The sequence below is a fragment of the Pavona decussata genome, unplaced genomic scaffold, assembly GCF_977016875.1.
Source record: "Pavona decussata unplaced genomic scaffold, jaPavDecu1.1 SCAFFOLD_95, whole genome shotgun sequence".
NCBI lineage: Eukaryota > Metazoa > Cnidaria > Anthozoa > Scleractinia > Agariciidae > Pavona > Pavona decussata.
Window position 1 is genome coordinate 1115094 of NW_028145512.1, and position 15579 is coordinate 1130672.

Below are 15579 nucleotides of genomic sequence, written 5' to 3' on the forward strand. Positions count from 1 at the left end.
TGTACCTTTCCTGGGTTTAGTTAATTGTTTTTGTGTGACAATCTGAAGGAAGTTGAAAACCCTTGAGAATCACTCTGGTGAAACAAGTCTTTCACATTTATTTGTCCACAAGATCATTGCAAAAAACACAACAAACGTTAGCGATACTCTAGAGTCGTTTCTTTCTTGCAGGAGTTATTCCAGATGGGGATGACTCTGTTTGTGTCCATGAGATTCCAGCTTGGGTTTAGTCCCAGTTTTTAAGCACATGCCACCATTGGCAAGTCCATCATGGGTATACCAACCAGGGCTCACAGAGTGTGTATTATTGTTGCCAACGTACAACTCAGACCAGTAGTGAGCCCTTGCTTGACTGTGATATATCAACCCTGTCAGTTTGTATTTCCCTTGAAATACATCAAATTCCTGGTCAACATAAGGATCCCACTTGAGTGGCAAAGCATCTGGCTTAAAAATCTCTAATATAATAAGGTTTGGAATTTGTTTTATGGTTGTAGTTCGAAGAGCAGGTTTATTGCATTTATGTGCTTGTATGTTGGGTGCACTGTCATCACTTCCAACTTGATACTTGTAATCACATGTACCGGATAAACATGAGTGTCCACCTGGTATGGCATAACGGTTGAAGTATTTCACCAAACTGTAAGAACTTTGTGGATCTGAAGGATCTGCTCGATCTTCAGGGATAATTTCATCCACTATAATTTTAAATGTGCCATTGTGCTGTTCCCTTGCTTTAAATTTGTGATCACTGAACCTTGAACATCTTCTTGAAACTGATGTAACAAAACTGAAGAATTTCCGTTCCTCCTCACTCATATAATGATGTAGTGAATGAATAATCCCTTCTAGGCTACACTGATTTCCAAGTCTATAATAGATGCGACCATTACATGTTTTATTCTGCAACCACAACCATAAGGCCATCTTACTGTCATGATGTTTGTGATTGCAGTAGAGAGTCCATGCAGATTTCAAGGCTTGAAGTGCATTAGTGTGTTGTGTGCATGTTGTTGAGCCTGTGATAAATTGTGGATTTCTATGAAGAATTTCCAACATGACAATTAAAAAGGCATCCTGATGACAGGAGTTTGCAACGTTACCGGAACCATTGATGTATGAGTTAAACATTAATGAAACTAGAGGCTGTTCAGAACTTTTTAATTGTGTTTCTGCTATATTTTCTCTGAAAAGAGACCTTTTAGCAGCACTGTTCTTTTTTTCAATACACTTGTCTTGATTGCAAATAACAAGTGGTCTTCTACATTTTGAACAGTGCAGGATGCGCTTGTTCTGTTTTTCTGGTTTCTGTGATTTATGACTCTTTTCCTTTGCAATCTGGGTGTCAATGTTGTCAGGACTGAAATTTGAAAGGTGAGGGAGGGAAGACAAGCTGCTTAAAGACTGTATTTCAATGACCATTTTTATTTTCTCCGAATGATCTTTGGCTTTTCTTTCCATTTCTTTTAGCTTTGGGTGAAGAGATGTTGGTGCTGCAGTTAAAGTCCAGAAGTGTTGATTCACTGCCTCTAAAAGTTCATCAATGAAAGCATTATTTCTCTGTACAATATATATTCTGGTTGTCTGTGGTGTCCAAGTGACAAAATGGCACCAGTGTGTATTTGTTGCTTTCATGTTTAACTGCATTTGCATATAATAACATGCTGGCAGTTGCTTGTAGTGTGAGGGAAAACCACCTTTGAATGGACACTTGTACTCAACAATACCTCTGCCAGTGATACCATGCATTCCAGTGCCCTTTATCACAACAATGTCATCTGGGGAACATCCAAACATCTCTGTGACCTTGTATTTAACTGTCCACAAACCAGTTTCAAAAACAGTATACTCATAGCATGAGTCAGCCAAGAATTTTAGGTAAGAGACCCGAGCACAGTCCTCACAAACAGTTCCCCACTCCATTGCTAATTTATTGATGAAATTTGTGTTGTGGTTATTATCCATAATCTCTCCTTGGACAGCACTTTTCCAATAATTTTGGGCTTGAGAAAGACCAAAATGTCCAGTAATAACCCCTGCCTTGCTTGCGTTTAGTATGTTCTTCCTTGCTTCTTTCCATGCCTCTGACCGCTGTTTTAAGTAGGGACGTATATCAGCAATTCCAGACGGTGGATGATCTTTAAGAGATTGATATTTTGGATTCTTTTCAAGGTCATTGCTTTGAAGTAATCCAACCAGTGCAGGTAAATTAAGCCACTTGGTGTTTCCCTTACTTTGCTTACACCTAGGCTTGCTGCTGTTTATGCACTGTGCTGCTAAGTGGCCTGTTAATCCACATTTGAAACATACTTGCTTTGCTAGCCACTGTGGATCAGGGCTGTTTTTACAATTCTTTGCCCAGTGTCCTAACAGGTTACATCTCTTACATACATCTGTAGGAGCTGGCTCTTTCATGGACTTGCTCTTATGTGATGTCTTGGTAAGCTTTGCTCTAATTGCTGCAGTGTGCCCAGATACTGGAGATAAATCCTCTTTCATCAAGTGATGTACACATCTTCTCTTAACAAATTTTCTTAAATACAGTTCCATTGCTTCTTCAGTGGCTTTACTTCCTCCACATATTAGATTGCACAAAGAGGACCACCAACAAAATAAATCTGTGTCGTGAAGAAGTTGTGTCCATGCTGTATTGTATGAATCCTTATTGAAGCTGTGAAGGTTGAAGTATTTTGATTTAAGTTTTTGATCCAGAAGTATGTTAAAGATCATCACATGATGTCGATTCCCCGGATCTGACAGTGAATCAAGCACTAAATGAGTAGACTTTATGAGAGTTGTTGGTAAATATAGCTCTATGATAGAAAGAATTTCCAAGAACTGGCATTCTAATTTTTTCTTTTGATCCTCACTATAGTTAAACAAAGCTGAACATTTTTCTCCTGCCAAAATGTGTTCACAATTTGCTTGACTTTGCTGTAGCATTTGCCGAATAGTATGCATTGTGTTTGCTCGTTCCTCTGTCTTACCCTTTGTGCTTTGATTTTTTGAAAGGTTGAGGGGCTTTGGTGAAAATGCAGGACCTTCATAAGAACTTGAGGAACCTTCTAGAAGATCAAGCTCTTGAGTGATACTGAAGTCAATGTCAAGTGTTTTTCGAATTTCCATATACCGCTGAACTGTTGGTGACACTTCACGTCCTCTAACAAGTGAAAAGTAATTTTCAATGTCATCCTGACAAAGGCTTTTTGGGACAATGTTGATGTGGGGGAAATTTATATTCACACAGCCAATTAAACCAATCGTACCCCGAATCAAAACAAGGAGGTCATTGTATGTCTTCAAGGGAATAAACTGCTTCCTTATAGCCTTCTTTTCTTCCCTACTTGAACATGATTTCAGCTTTTCTTGAATTTCATCATGCCATCTTTTGAAGAACAGAAGTACGGACAGAAGCTCTTGCATATAATTGGAATGAAGAGAAACTGAGTTCATAGTTCTGAAAAGCCTGTCACACATCCTTATATATTCACGAGTGAATGAAGTTTCATCTTTACTGTAGGGGAAAGGGGATTCTTCCATTGCCTGTGCAGTTGATTCTGAAAGTACCTCTCGTGCAAACTTAACTTTCATTTTACTTTTGGAATCAATGAAAATATGCTTGCTTTTAAGTAGACTGTCTTCTTGTTTTGCTACAGCAGCAACATGATCCCAGTGTATGCTCCTTTCCTTGTGTGTTAAATTGTAATTAGGATTGTGCATGAAATTTCTCAGCTTTTTGATCATGTGAGGGTAATCTGATATCCAGTAGATATCACCTCCTGTAACTTCATTCTGACTGACCCATGGAGCTTTTTTTGACGTCTTCTTGAAAAATTTTGAATTCCATGGACCTCCATCACAAACCCCATATACCACCTTGATCTTACCATCTGAAACCTTATCTAGTGCTTTAATGAGGGGCCAGACCATGTGTTTGTTTAGTTTTTCAGCTGTAACACTGTAAACCGGGAAAGAGGCAACTGGCCAGGTAAAATCACCCTCAAGACTGGTTAAGAAAAACTGACATATTTGGCGTGCAACTTTAGTCTTTGGAAGTCTAGTTGAATCCCCATCAGAATCAGAGTCAGCATCATAAGCATCTTCAGAATCATCATCACTAGTTTCATTTTCTTCTTCCTCTGGAAAATTTGAATCATTGGGAAGTTCATTGCCCTCGTTAATGTCAGTTTCTAATTCAGAGGGAAGGGTAAAATCTTCAAAACCAATGAGCTGTCCAGTTCTTCTGCATAATTTAACTCCACTGCGAATGTCAATTTCATCCCAGTGTAAGCCAAACAAGTTACAGACACCACGCTGCCTAATTTCATTCCAACATTTTTGTAATTGTGCCATATCAACTGGATTAGCTGAGGTATCCATATTTCTGTATTCCTGGACTAAACGCCATGATGGTAAGGGTAGCCATTTTCGAACAGCTTCATAACCCTTTTGTTTGCATTTAACTGATAGACTTATGGCAAGTTTTATGGTTAGTGGGTCCCACCGCATGTTCTGTGGTTTTGATGGAGTTTTTTGGTTCGCAGCCAAGGATTCATCACTGCTAGATGTTTGGCTCAGTTTCAACTGGGACAAAGCATCTAGCATGAAAGAATACAGGATAGATCCCTCTTTAAGCAGCTTGTTTGTCACAGCAAAATTCACCATTTCTGACAGTTCATCAAAAGTTGGTTGAAAATTAGGAACACATAACTTCTGTTTTCGTTTCTTAATAATCATCCTTAGAATTCTGTTTTGATTGCCCAATTTCTGGACTTCACTGCTTACATTACGAGCTCGCTCGAGTAGTTGTGAGGGAGACAGTGTAGAAAGTTTAACTTTACTAGATGATTTTGTTGCACTTTCTGCGCTTTCTGGCACTGATTCCTTATACTTCTCTAATGAGTTTTCAAGCATTTTCTGACAGACTTCACAGCGGCCAGACCTGCTCCTCCCTTTCACTAGAAACTGACATTCAAGATGGGTAGAAAGACTTCCCCCATCCCACTTTACCATTGCCTTCCTTATTGTTTCATTGATGTATATGGTCGAATTTCCTTTCTTTACAGGAACTACCCACTGGGAGTCAACAATTAACTGTGGAGGTTCTGGTGATCCAATTTTCTGTTTTGCCCAATTTAAGATGTTGCTATCATACACTCCACAACAGATTTTTTCTTGTTCAACTCTCTTCAAAATGGTGAAAAGTTCAGAAGTGATGTTTGCAACAGTTTGCTCTTCAACTTTTCCCAGTGAGCCACAAATATTGATTTTTGAATTCAAAAGGTATGCTTGGTACTGAATCTCATCATTTTGAAGAAAGAGGTGAAGTAATCTTTCATTAAGATTTTGTCTATCATACCTCTGGGGTGAGAACTGAAACTTAATAGAGGAATGGTGCTCAACAGCAATACTCCAGCCAGTCATTTCACATAAAAACTTAGTGACCATAGCTTCATACAATTCTCCCATAAATGGGTTGGAGGAAAACTGATAGTTGAGCTCTGAAGGGGCTTGAATTGTCCTTGACAATGAAATTGACCTGGAACAGCTTTTGCAAAGAAAATTGAGGGGTGGAGTTTGCACAGGATAAGCCAGGTTGTGAAATTTAGATAGCCCAGTTGATACACTGTCACATGGTATCTGGCAGGTATTGTCCAAGATGTTGACAACATGCTTTGAGCAAATGTTCTGATTGTATATTATCTTTGACTGATGACATATACTGCAGAGTAGCGTGGTAAGCTGGGTTAATCCTTGGGTTACTGAGAACACTTCAGTAATTGAAGGGTGATGATTTACCTTGTCTGCTTCATAATGGCTGTTGCATACATAGAGCAACCATGGTTGATCTGCCACCTTGGGGTCTATTTCATATCTCCCTTGTAAATTAGTTATTGCATGCATGCCAGCCCCATTTTGACATCCGCCAATACAACATTGTTTCCCCCCACCATGCCGATACAGATTGTTATGGACACTTGGATCTGTTTGCTTAGGAGCAAAACAATCTGGACGAGAGACTGGAAGGGTGTGACTAGAAGTTGAGTACTCTTTTAACAGGTGAGATAATTTACCTTCCAGGGTTTCTGCACGTGTCAGCAGGAACTTTCGCATTGATCTTATTGCATCATTACATTGTCCACCTGGTGTAACTGAACTCAACTTCTCCACAAATTTGTCGCACTTAAGTAAAAGGACCTGAATGTCATTGGTATGGGATACATGTTCTAAGCTTCTTGTACAGACAAGAGACAAAAAATCATACTCTAATCCCTCAATCTCTGTTGATAAACCTTGCAATCGCTCATACTCCTTACTTGTCCAACAAACTGATTTTTGACAGTCACGTGTGGGAAAATGCTTTGAAATTTGATGGTTCATAGCATTTTCCATTGAAACTAACTTGTTGCTGTATACTATGAAAGGGAGATTTCCTAAACCTGGATGTAAAAAGTTTGCCAAGTCCTTAAGTTCTCTTGTAAATAAATGCAAACCTGGTAGCTCTATTTGTAATGTTAAACAATCTTCTTCGGTTAATTGATCCTTGTAAGCCACCTTTTCCAGTTGTAAAATTCTATCATCTAAAAATGCTTGTAAGAACTGAAGCTGTCTTCCTTGTGTATGCATTTTAAACCAGTTGTAGAAAGACTGAAAACTGACCAAGATCAGAGGAACAACTGCGACCAGAAAACATTCAAACAGAGGGAGAATTCCGTAAAATAAAAGTGTTGGCTCATTCGTAACTACGCTTTCAACAGTTAAGACGCATAAAACGTGGCACAAATACTTTAATGTAAGTTCAATCTTGTTTTGAGAAATAAGCTTAAGCTTACATTCCGCGCAATGACAGTCGTGGAACAGTGCGCGCCTTCTATTTTTTCCAGAACCGAAGACGAGTTGCAACCGGAATCGCCTCTTTTGGCGGCGTGAAGATGGGATGTAATATACTCTACAGTTTCCACAGCACAATATCTTCCTGAAACGGCGAAAGCCATGATCGTCCGCTACATAAGACACATTCATCAGCACGCTCAGCTGGGAAAATCTGAGATCAAAACTTGTTACGCGCAGTTTCAAAACTGACGTCTCTACTAACCTAAAATGAGGCGGGCCCTTCATTCCGTCGGTCTTGATAGTCTCGGAAGTAGGAAATAAAGGTGAAAAGCTAGAATTAAACACCATTTCCCAGGTCAAGTGGCTGCTGACACCGCGAGCGTTGTTTGCTATACAGCAAACATCACTGGTCACGTTCTCGACATGATGCACAGCAGGGGCGTACACAGATTCAGAATGAACAGAATCGAAGTGTTCAAACTCCGTACTACCGCAAAAAAATGCCAACAGCAAATAAACAATAGGTAAAAGCGAATTCATTTCCACGGTCTAGTCACCACAGACAAAAGCACATGTCTTCGGGTACTTTGATACACGAAGAGCTCGCATATCGCGCATGCTCGTTACCGTTTTCGAATGATTGACAGCTTTCTTAACTGGGGCGATCATCACTTTCCGAAAAGCGGCAAGATCAAAGATAGCTGCTAGCCCCCCCTGATTGATCCTTTGCACTGCTCATAGCAAGTGTGAACCCCGGAAGGAGGGGGGGGGGGGGGGGACTCCCATATGGAACAGACAGGGATGCTCGTCAGAAATTTTGAATTGAACCCCTAAAGGAGACCATCTGGGCGTGGCTCAAGCTTTTTGTGACCCAATCTGGGTGTGGCTTCAGCAAATTTTGACCCCTAATGCGGTAAAGAAAACAAGTTAAAAAGAAAATTTGACTTCTGTTTCTCTTCGCGTAATTCTGTGTTTCTTCACGGAACCCTAAACGAGACCTTGGCGGCTTAAAATATTTGCACTTTGCCCGGAACACCCTAAGCGAGACCAAAATCCAAAATTTACACCCCTAAGCGAGACGACAGACGACGAGCATCCTCGTCTGTTTCATATGGGACCCCCCCCCCCCCCCCCCCCGGGTGTGAACTAATTCAGGGATGACTGGCAGTACTTGTTACTTGTTATAATCTCTCAGTTAGCACGCGTTGGTCACTGTACGACCTGGTAAATTTGAAGTTTAACTTCGGATATATAATAAATACCGTCGATTGCATCTACCTGTGAACGCACGCGCGCAAAACATGTTTTCACGTGACGTCAAACGTCTAAGCTTCAGGTGTCAAACTTTGAAGTTTTCCCGCCCAAATGTGAAGTTTTGCTTTTCGACACTGATCAGTGCTACTGCTCAAAGGGAAGATCGAGGAAGATGTTTTCAATCAACCAGCAAGGACGAAATTATCAGAAAGGCGTCCCACTTTCAAGCGATTTACGTAATCAAGTGAAAGAACTTGCGCAGGATTATTCTTTTTCAGAAGTTGGGCGGAGATTACGCATCAGCAAAGGTGCAGTTTCAAAAATCGTTAAGCAGTATATCGTGACTGGAAGCACGGCTCCCAAACAGTCGAATCACGTTCGAACAGTTCCTAGGTGTACTTTCCAAGACTCTATTCTGTTGGAGACCATGGTGCAAGCAAGTGGTTCGTCCTCTCTTAAAGAACTGCGCGATGATTTGGCCATTCACGGTGACTGCGGAGAACTGTCAACATCAACAATTTCCAGAAATATCAGGTACAAACTTCCAAGTGGCCGCAACTATTCCCGAAAACGATTGGGGAAATGTGCGTCAGAGCGTTTTACTCCCGAAAATATAGTGTACACTCAGTTGTACATTGACTATTTAAAAGATAAAGATACATCCTCTGTTAAGTTTTTCGATGAGTCAGGTTTTCAACTGCCTGATGCTGGTCACAGAAACTTTGGTTTCTCACCTGTCGGTGAAGATTGCGTAGGAGCGCGAAGATACCGCAAACCTCACCCTGAACTTTCTGGTTGGTTATGATGGAGTAAAATATGGAAACATCATAGAAGGAGCGTCGAACTCTGTACAGTTTTTACGATTCTTTGATGAGGCTTCGCAAACAGTTGATCCAATAACGCAAAGACCAATTCTCGAAGTTGGCGACATTGTCGTGGTGGACAATCTAGCCGCGCATCATGGCGAAGCGGAAAGAGCACTGCGAAGCTTCCTAAATGATTTGGGAATGGAGCTCGTTTTCCTCCCAGTGTATTCACCAGATCTCAATCCTGTTGAGGAGGTGTTTTCGAAGCTGAAATATTTGCTAAAGTACAGATACCAGGAACTAGTGTGGGATAACCTGGAATACGCAGTGTTGAGAGCGGTCGGAGATGTAACAGCGGCCGACATGTACGGCTACTACAAGCATGTAGGATATTTGTTTTGAGAGACAGAACTGTAATACAAATACAGTAATATTGTTATTGCTAAAGAAGAGTGAGAAATAGAGTAAAATATTGTAGTCATCTGACCCAGAAATTTTGTTGCCAAAGATTTTACTTTAAAATTTGTTTGAAACTCGGGTATAATTTTGTTTACTAGTAAGCTTAAGCTCATAATGTTGCGGCGGTTTTATTTTCCGCCAAATTTTGCTGTGCTATTATCACAATATGTAATGCGAAAAGCCAAAAGTAGAAAGGACTGTTACTAACACAATTCCGAATGTATTTGTAAAGAGTTTTTTCGTCACTCAGAAGATGCTCGCTCTCTGCATTCCGTTGCGTGAAATAGTATGGTGTGAACTATAGCCAGCCACACTACAAGCACAAAATCAATACCCCATCAAATATTAAACTACAATAAAAAGTCAATTGTTCGTTTCGATTTATTGAATTTACTACGAAACGGCAAGTTGAATTGATCAGTTGCTACACATGCGAAAAACGACAATCGATTTGCAATTTCGAAAACAAATGAATTTTCTGTGTCAAAACATCCTAACATTTTACTGCTTAAACGAGGAAAAACGGATGTCAACAAGTCAGAAACGACAGGAAAATTATTTACGGTAAAATAGAGCACAAAGGCAACGGAAAATACCGTGTACAAAGCTAAAAAAGTCAGTTCCATTCACTCCTTTGAAGACTTGAATGACAGCAAAATATTGTCCGCTTCCTTAGTTTATTCTATGTGTTATTGAAATCAGCTTATCTGGAAAACGGCAAGAGCTAAGTTTCTGCTTAAGGTGGCTTACTACAGTTTTAATGGAGTATAAGGGCACAACTTTTAACTCTTTTAAAAAAGGTTCCAAGCTGTTTTTCCCTTCACTATTTACTGTTTGCTTAAGTCTTTTACGATTCTATGTGAAATTTGAACAATTAAACGTCAACAAATAGCCAAAATGAGCGACCGAGTACCCAATGAGAGACTGGGCACTAGTACGTTAAGTCACGTTTTTCTCAAATTCTACCCGTATGACCCCACCTGAAAATTTCAAGAATAAGAAATTGGGTCTGATTTAACATTCATGCAAAGTAAAATAAAAATCTGTAAGACAGTTTTTGTGCAAACTAAGAAAATGTGAAATCAAAAATAGCTCCAAATCTGTCTTACAGATTTTTCAAAAATTTTGGCTCCAAACGTGATTCACCCGAACAAATCAACCGAGAAAATTTCATCATAAGTTGTACGGTACGTTTACGAACATTCCTCGACCAAAGACAGGTTTTTACAACTTCGGACGAGAATTGAATTGCGCATGCCCTTTATTTAAGCGCGCGCTCATGTAACGCCATGTATCGCGTGCGAGAAAGGTACAGTAAATTAGAGCTCTTTTACGGAATGTTTATCAAACTTTTTTGCCATATTTTTTCGGCTTTAGGCTTGATTACATGTTTGAACGGAGTTTTGAAACTATCGCTACATATACCAAAGAGATTTGACGCCTGTCAAGTGCTGAAGTGGTTTTTGTTACTTCTTGAGGTTACTTGCGTCATTTTTGTACGCGCGACAAATACTGACGTGTGGCAGGCTATCATAGCGCGCGCTACTAAGTCTCGGAAAAACTGTAGTAAGCCACCTTAAACGTACACATGCGAAAACCGACAATTGATGTGCAATTTCGAAAACAAATGAATTTTCTGTTTCAAACATCCTAACATTTAACTGCTTAAACAAGGAAAAACGGATGTGAACATGTCAGAAACTAGCTATGATCTTACAATAACAGTAAAGTTATTAACGGTTAATCGAGCACACTGCAGGCTACGTAAAATGCCGTACACGACAAAGTCAAAGTTTCATTCATTCCTTTGAAGACTTGAAGGACAGCAAAATATTGGCCGCCTCCTTAGTTTGCTCAGTGTTATCGCCATTGTTAAAGGGTATGGAACCAAGAGACAACTGTCTAGCCATGCAAAGCTGTTCTTCCTCTTCCTCTGGTGTATTTGGCGACGGGCAGAAACTGGTTGAGCTAGTAAAGTTTCGCCGATCAGGAAAAGTGACACCATAGCTTTCCAGCCGGACTCTGGTTTGGGAACATTTTTCAGCAGTTGAGCTGTTCGCGGTGGCGTCACGTTCTGGAATAGTCTTAAGTCCAAGGCGTTTTTCGTTCTCAACGGACTTTTTTCTCTCAAGGAGAGATTTCACAATTTCTCTTCGAGGCGGTCCACTGCCCTTTAATGATTTCTTCACAAATGCAATGTCCTGTTGAATTTTCAGCCAATTTCTTGCATTATTTTGGACATATTCTTCAGGGTATTCTTTGAGTAGCATGTCTTCTAGTTGTTTGTTTACAGACCCCTGCACTCTATCAAAAGCTGCCTCCCGAGACTTCAGTTCTTGTTCAAGTTTAGTTGCTGATGTTTCTAATGCTTTTATTTTGTTCTTCTGCTCTTGGAGCTTCATCTTTTCGTCAGGATGTCGCGTTAATTCGCCACAGAAAAATACTGACTCGCACTTTTCCATCCGACAACTGCGAACAGTATGATTTCGGTAATGGCAATTACTGCATCGTTGGCCGGTAAGGTTATTTTCAGAAGCAGCCTCTTTGATTCTTCGGTAAGAATCTTCCAGCACTTTTCGTTTTTCAGCAGCTTCGGCAAGTTTTTCCTCCACAGCGTTGCGTTTTTCTTCGATGAATCTTTCTCCAGGGGACAGTAATTTTCGTCTAATCGTTGGGCGCGAGACGCTGGCTTTACGTTGTGACCACTGTGCTTCTTGTCCAACACTTGTCTCGCCAACACTAAGGACAGTTTTTTTCCTCGCTGGAGATTTAGAAGCTGGACTTTTCTCTGAGGATGAGGGGAATTTAGTTTGCGGTCTTTCACGTACGGGCGTTCTCAGACGGCTAACCATATTTAAACTAAGTCTTTTATGTCCTTCAGGGATTCCCGCTAGATCGTTTTCCGTTAGATACTTTGCGCTCGCTGTTGACGTGAAACCATTGCTTCTTAACTCAGCAGCATATATAAGTAAGTCCTCGTCCACGTCTCTAAGAAAATCCTCTATACTTTTTCTGCTCTCCATATCAGTGAAGATCGAGATTTTCGCTGATTTCTTCGGACCACACTGACAGTGGAAGCTTCAAAGAGAACCGGAGTGGACCACGAGAGAGGGAACTTCACATTTGGGCGGGGAAACTTCAAAGTTTGACACCTGAAACTTAGACGTTTGACGTCACGTGAAAACATGTTTTGCGCGCGTGCGTTCACGGGTAGATGCAATCATATGATCTACGAGGGAGTCAGTAGATCAATAAATAATAGAAATGAATGGGAGGGACCCTTTAGTTCGCTCCCAAGTTGTTTTCTGCTGCGACTATGGGCTTGTATTAAACCAAAATCTAGTGCAAGATGTGCAGGGTTTGAGCTTGTCATACGCGCTAAAAATAGCAGGTCCCAAAAAATTTTTTATCGATTTGGTTAGGCCAAAGGTAGAACCGAAACATGATAGTTGTATCTTTTTGGGGGGGGGATTATGCCATTGGAGATATTTGGCCACAAAATCACCATATTTTGATACGCTATTTTACCTAGTTAAATATTAACTTGCATTGATTGACAGGTAATTAATCAAATAATCTGAGACTCCTGCACATAACTCATAAAGGATGTACTTATGCTCATGTGGAGCCACAATAGAATTAGATAAATTCTACAAGCTTAAGGAGCCCCTCACTTTCATCTTTTTTAGAGTAATTTTTATGGGAATTTTTGTAAAAAAGCAGGGGGGGTGGTCTAACTCCCCCCGGAAAATTCCAAATATCAAGCCACCTTGGCTTTTGAAGTTATTAGGTGGGCCCTTCAATCTGGCCAAGTTTCATTGAAATCGGTGAGATGGCATGTATCACCACTGGCTGGTCCTCTCATGGACACGCTCTTAATTGCAGTACATACATGAGAGACACTTGTAACGAATCTACTCTTGCAATCAGAAAAATTGGAGGGATGTAGCTGTGACAGAAAGCGTCCAGTCGTGTTTTGAACTTTCCATACATTTGTCTGTATAGCGAACCAGCCGTGAGCTGCTGCTAAAAATAGTTCGCGGGAAAAAATACAGGGAAATGTATGGAAAGTTCAAAACACGACTGGACGCTTTCTGTCACAGCTACATCCCTCCAATTTTGTTCTTAAAATCCTCTTCCTAGTACAAAAAGTTTCAGAAGCGATGTTTTATGAAAATTATTTGACATCGGATTCCCATACAAACACTGTTATTTCAAGTCTGTTTGCCTACCCGTCAAAATGGCGTCGAAAACCGTGATAAGGCCTACACCTTGGACTGTGTGATTTCTATTCGATTCTGACTTCACAGAAATAAGAAGTGTAAGTGTTTATTTGTGTTTCGTATAAAAGTGAAAACGGTTAAATGTTAGCGTATACGCGTTTGTTGATTTCGCGAGAAGAAAACGAAGGAAAATAAAAAAATTGACATCAATTTTCAATTTTTAATTTCAATTGAAAATTGAATGGACGAATGACTCACGGACCTCTCAGCCGTTACTTGTGACCTCTTCAGTCGCCTGTCGGTTCTATTTTCTCCTTCACTGTGAGAAAACTGAAGAAGGTCTTCATCAGTCATGTTTTACCTAAGCAGATCACGCTTAACAACAAAAGCGCGCGAACATTTTCCTTTGTATTCCATCTGATTGGTTTTCGTTGTCTTCCGGTCTTCTTTGGTTCCAGGCTTTCTCTGACTTAAAAGTACCGGAAGTAAGAAACACTCGAAAAATTGAAATGTGGAAATTGGCATCGGAATTTCAATTTCCGTTTTCCGTGAAAATTGAAAATTGGTTTCACATTTTAAGTTTTGTTGTTCTGGTAGATTGAAAATTGAAATTTGATATTTAATTTTCAATATTTGTTTTCTTGGAAATTGAAAATCAAAGTTTAAATTTCGTTTCTCTAAATTGTCGAAAAACAGTTGGCACTCAAGTACACGCATTTAACATAAATGTTGTTTCCATTTACGGAAACTGTTTGAAATCAAGCCATCGTAAGCTCTTTGCGACGGAGTAAGTTACGCGCATATGGAGACTAGATAGATTGAGTTCGAAAATCGTACTCAATCAAGCTTAATCTGGTGAACTGAGTTTGATGGAGTTCAAAAATCGAACTGAATCGTTGACAGAGCTAGCCAGTAGACTTAGCAATCAAGAGTTCGGCAATCGAACGTTCGATCGCGTTCGATTGCCAATAATTTTTGTAAGTTCGACCGTGTTTGATTACCGAACTCAGTCTGATTTGATCCGAGGATTGAGATCGATATGAGTTCGACTGAAATTACGTTCGATTGGCTGGGTAAAGAGAGAGGAAAAAAAACAAGACAAAAGGAAAACGATTTGAGTTTTGGTTTTGATTTACGATATAAAGTCTGGCCAAAGTTCTATCCAGAATTTGAGCATGGCGCATTAAATCGACGAAGTGAAAAGTTGGTTTTAATAAGTACAAAGACATGAATTGTATTTTTTCGGGTTTTTAAAGCTGGTTAAAGACGCCACATCTGTGTTCTTTCGTCCAAGCGACAAGAGCGTCTGGAAGGTTACACAACTTGATTTATTAAAAGCTTTGCGGTGTCCTTATTAATTTAAATCCTTCTTATACTATAATTTACATTTTGAAGTACCTAATTTAAAATTAATATTATATGGCTGATGTATAAATGTAGTGTACTTGGCTAAAGTACCCTCGTTGGAACATATAACCGATTACGCTGAGGACATTGAGCCAGTAACTTACACTGAGAAAATTCGTCCTAGGTCCTCTTCCGCTGGTCAAAGTGACCAATTCGTATTCGCAATAACAACTGACCGTTTGCATATAAGCAGGCCCGTAGCAAGGCTAAAACAACTGAGGGGGCTTAGCAAAATGGTGAAACAAAACTACCTCCCCCCCCCCCCCCCCCCACCTCGGCACTCAAAAAAAGAATGATTTGGGAGTTTAAGATGCAACGAGAACGTCAAAAAAAAAAAAAATCGGTAGATTTAGTAAGTAAAACAATTACTTTGCACCTGGATCACACTGTAACAATCCGACTGCTCTGGTCTTGAGGACATATTTGTGTGGCTTTTTTGTGTGTGACAACACGGGAACACTAAATTGTTATAAACTAAAGACATTTGTATTTGCTTAAAATGAGCGGATGTCTTAGAAAACAAGTAGTTTATTTCGACAGCTTTCACGGCTTCAAATTGGTTGATTTCAATTCATTTTGATTGTTATTTCCGATTC

At 40.0% G+C, this 15579-nt stretch overlaps 3 protein-coding genes across 3 annotated transcripts; 1 reads left to right on the forward strand and 2 right to left on the reverse strand.

The window, feature by feature from the left end:
* Positions 1–174: 174 nt before the first annotated feature.
* LOC146473011 (uncharacterized) lies at positions 175–7558 on the reverse strand. Its single transcript, XM_085118886.1, has one exon. It carries the CDS (start codon positions 7372–7374, stop codon positions 175–177), a length of 7200 nt encoding a protein of 2399 aa, XP_084975012.1. The 5' UTR covers positions 7375–7558.
* Positions 7559–8260: 702 nt separating this feature from the next.
* LOC146473012 (uncharacterized) lies at positions 8261–9296 on the forward strand. Its single transcript, XM_085118887.1, has 2 exons — positions 8261–8882; positions 8977–9296. The coding sequence occupies exons 1-2, from the start codon at positions 8261–8263 to the stop codon at positions 9294–9296; spliced, it is 942 nt and encodes a 313-aa protein (XP_084975013.1).
* A 424-nt stretch (positions 9297–9720) lies between these two features.
* On the reverse strand, positions 9721–12581 carry LOC146473013 (uncharacterized). Its single transcript, XM_085118706.1, has 2 exons — positions 10929–12581; positions 9721–10088 (listed from the first exon to the last, which is right to left on the reverse strand). Exon 1 carries the CDS (start codon positions 12374–12376, stop codon positions 11153–11155), a length of 1224 nt encoding a protein of 407 aa, XP_084974832.1. The 5' UTR covers positions 12377–12581; the 3' UTR covers positions 9721–10088; positions 10929–11152.
* Positions 12582–15579: the final 2998 nt, after the last annotated feature.

Coding starts and splice junctions, on each gene's coding strand:
- LOC146473013 (XM_085118706.1), bottom strand. CDS start 12,376: ATGGAGAGCAGAAAAAGTATAGAGGATTTTCTTAGAGACGTGGACGAG.
- LOC146473012 (XM_085118887.1), top strand. CDS start 8,261: ATGTTTTCAATCAACCAGCAAGGACGAAATTATCAGAAAGGCGTCCCA. Junction 8,883..8,976: donor ACCTCACCCTGAACTTTCTG/GTTGGTTATGAT, acceptor CTTCGCAAACAG/TTGATCCAATAACGCAAAGA.
- LOC146473011 (XM_085118886.1), bottom strand. CDS start 7,374: ATGAATTCGCTTTTACCTATTGTTTATTTGCTGTTGGCATTTTTTTGC.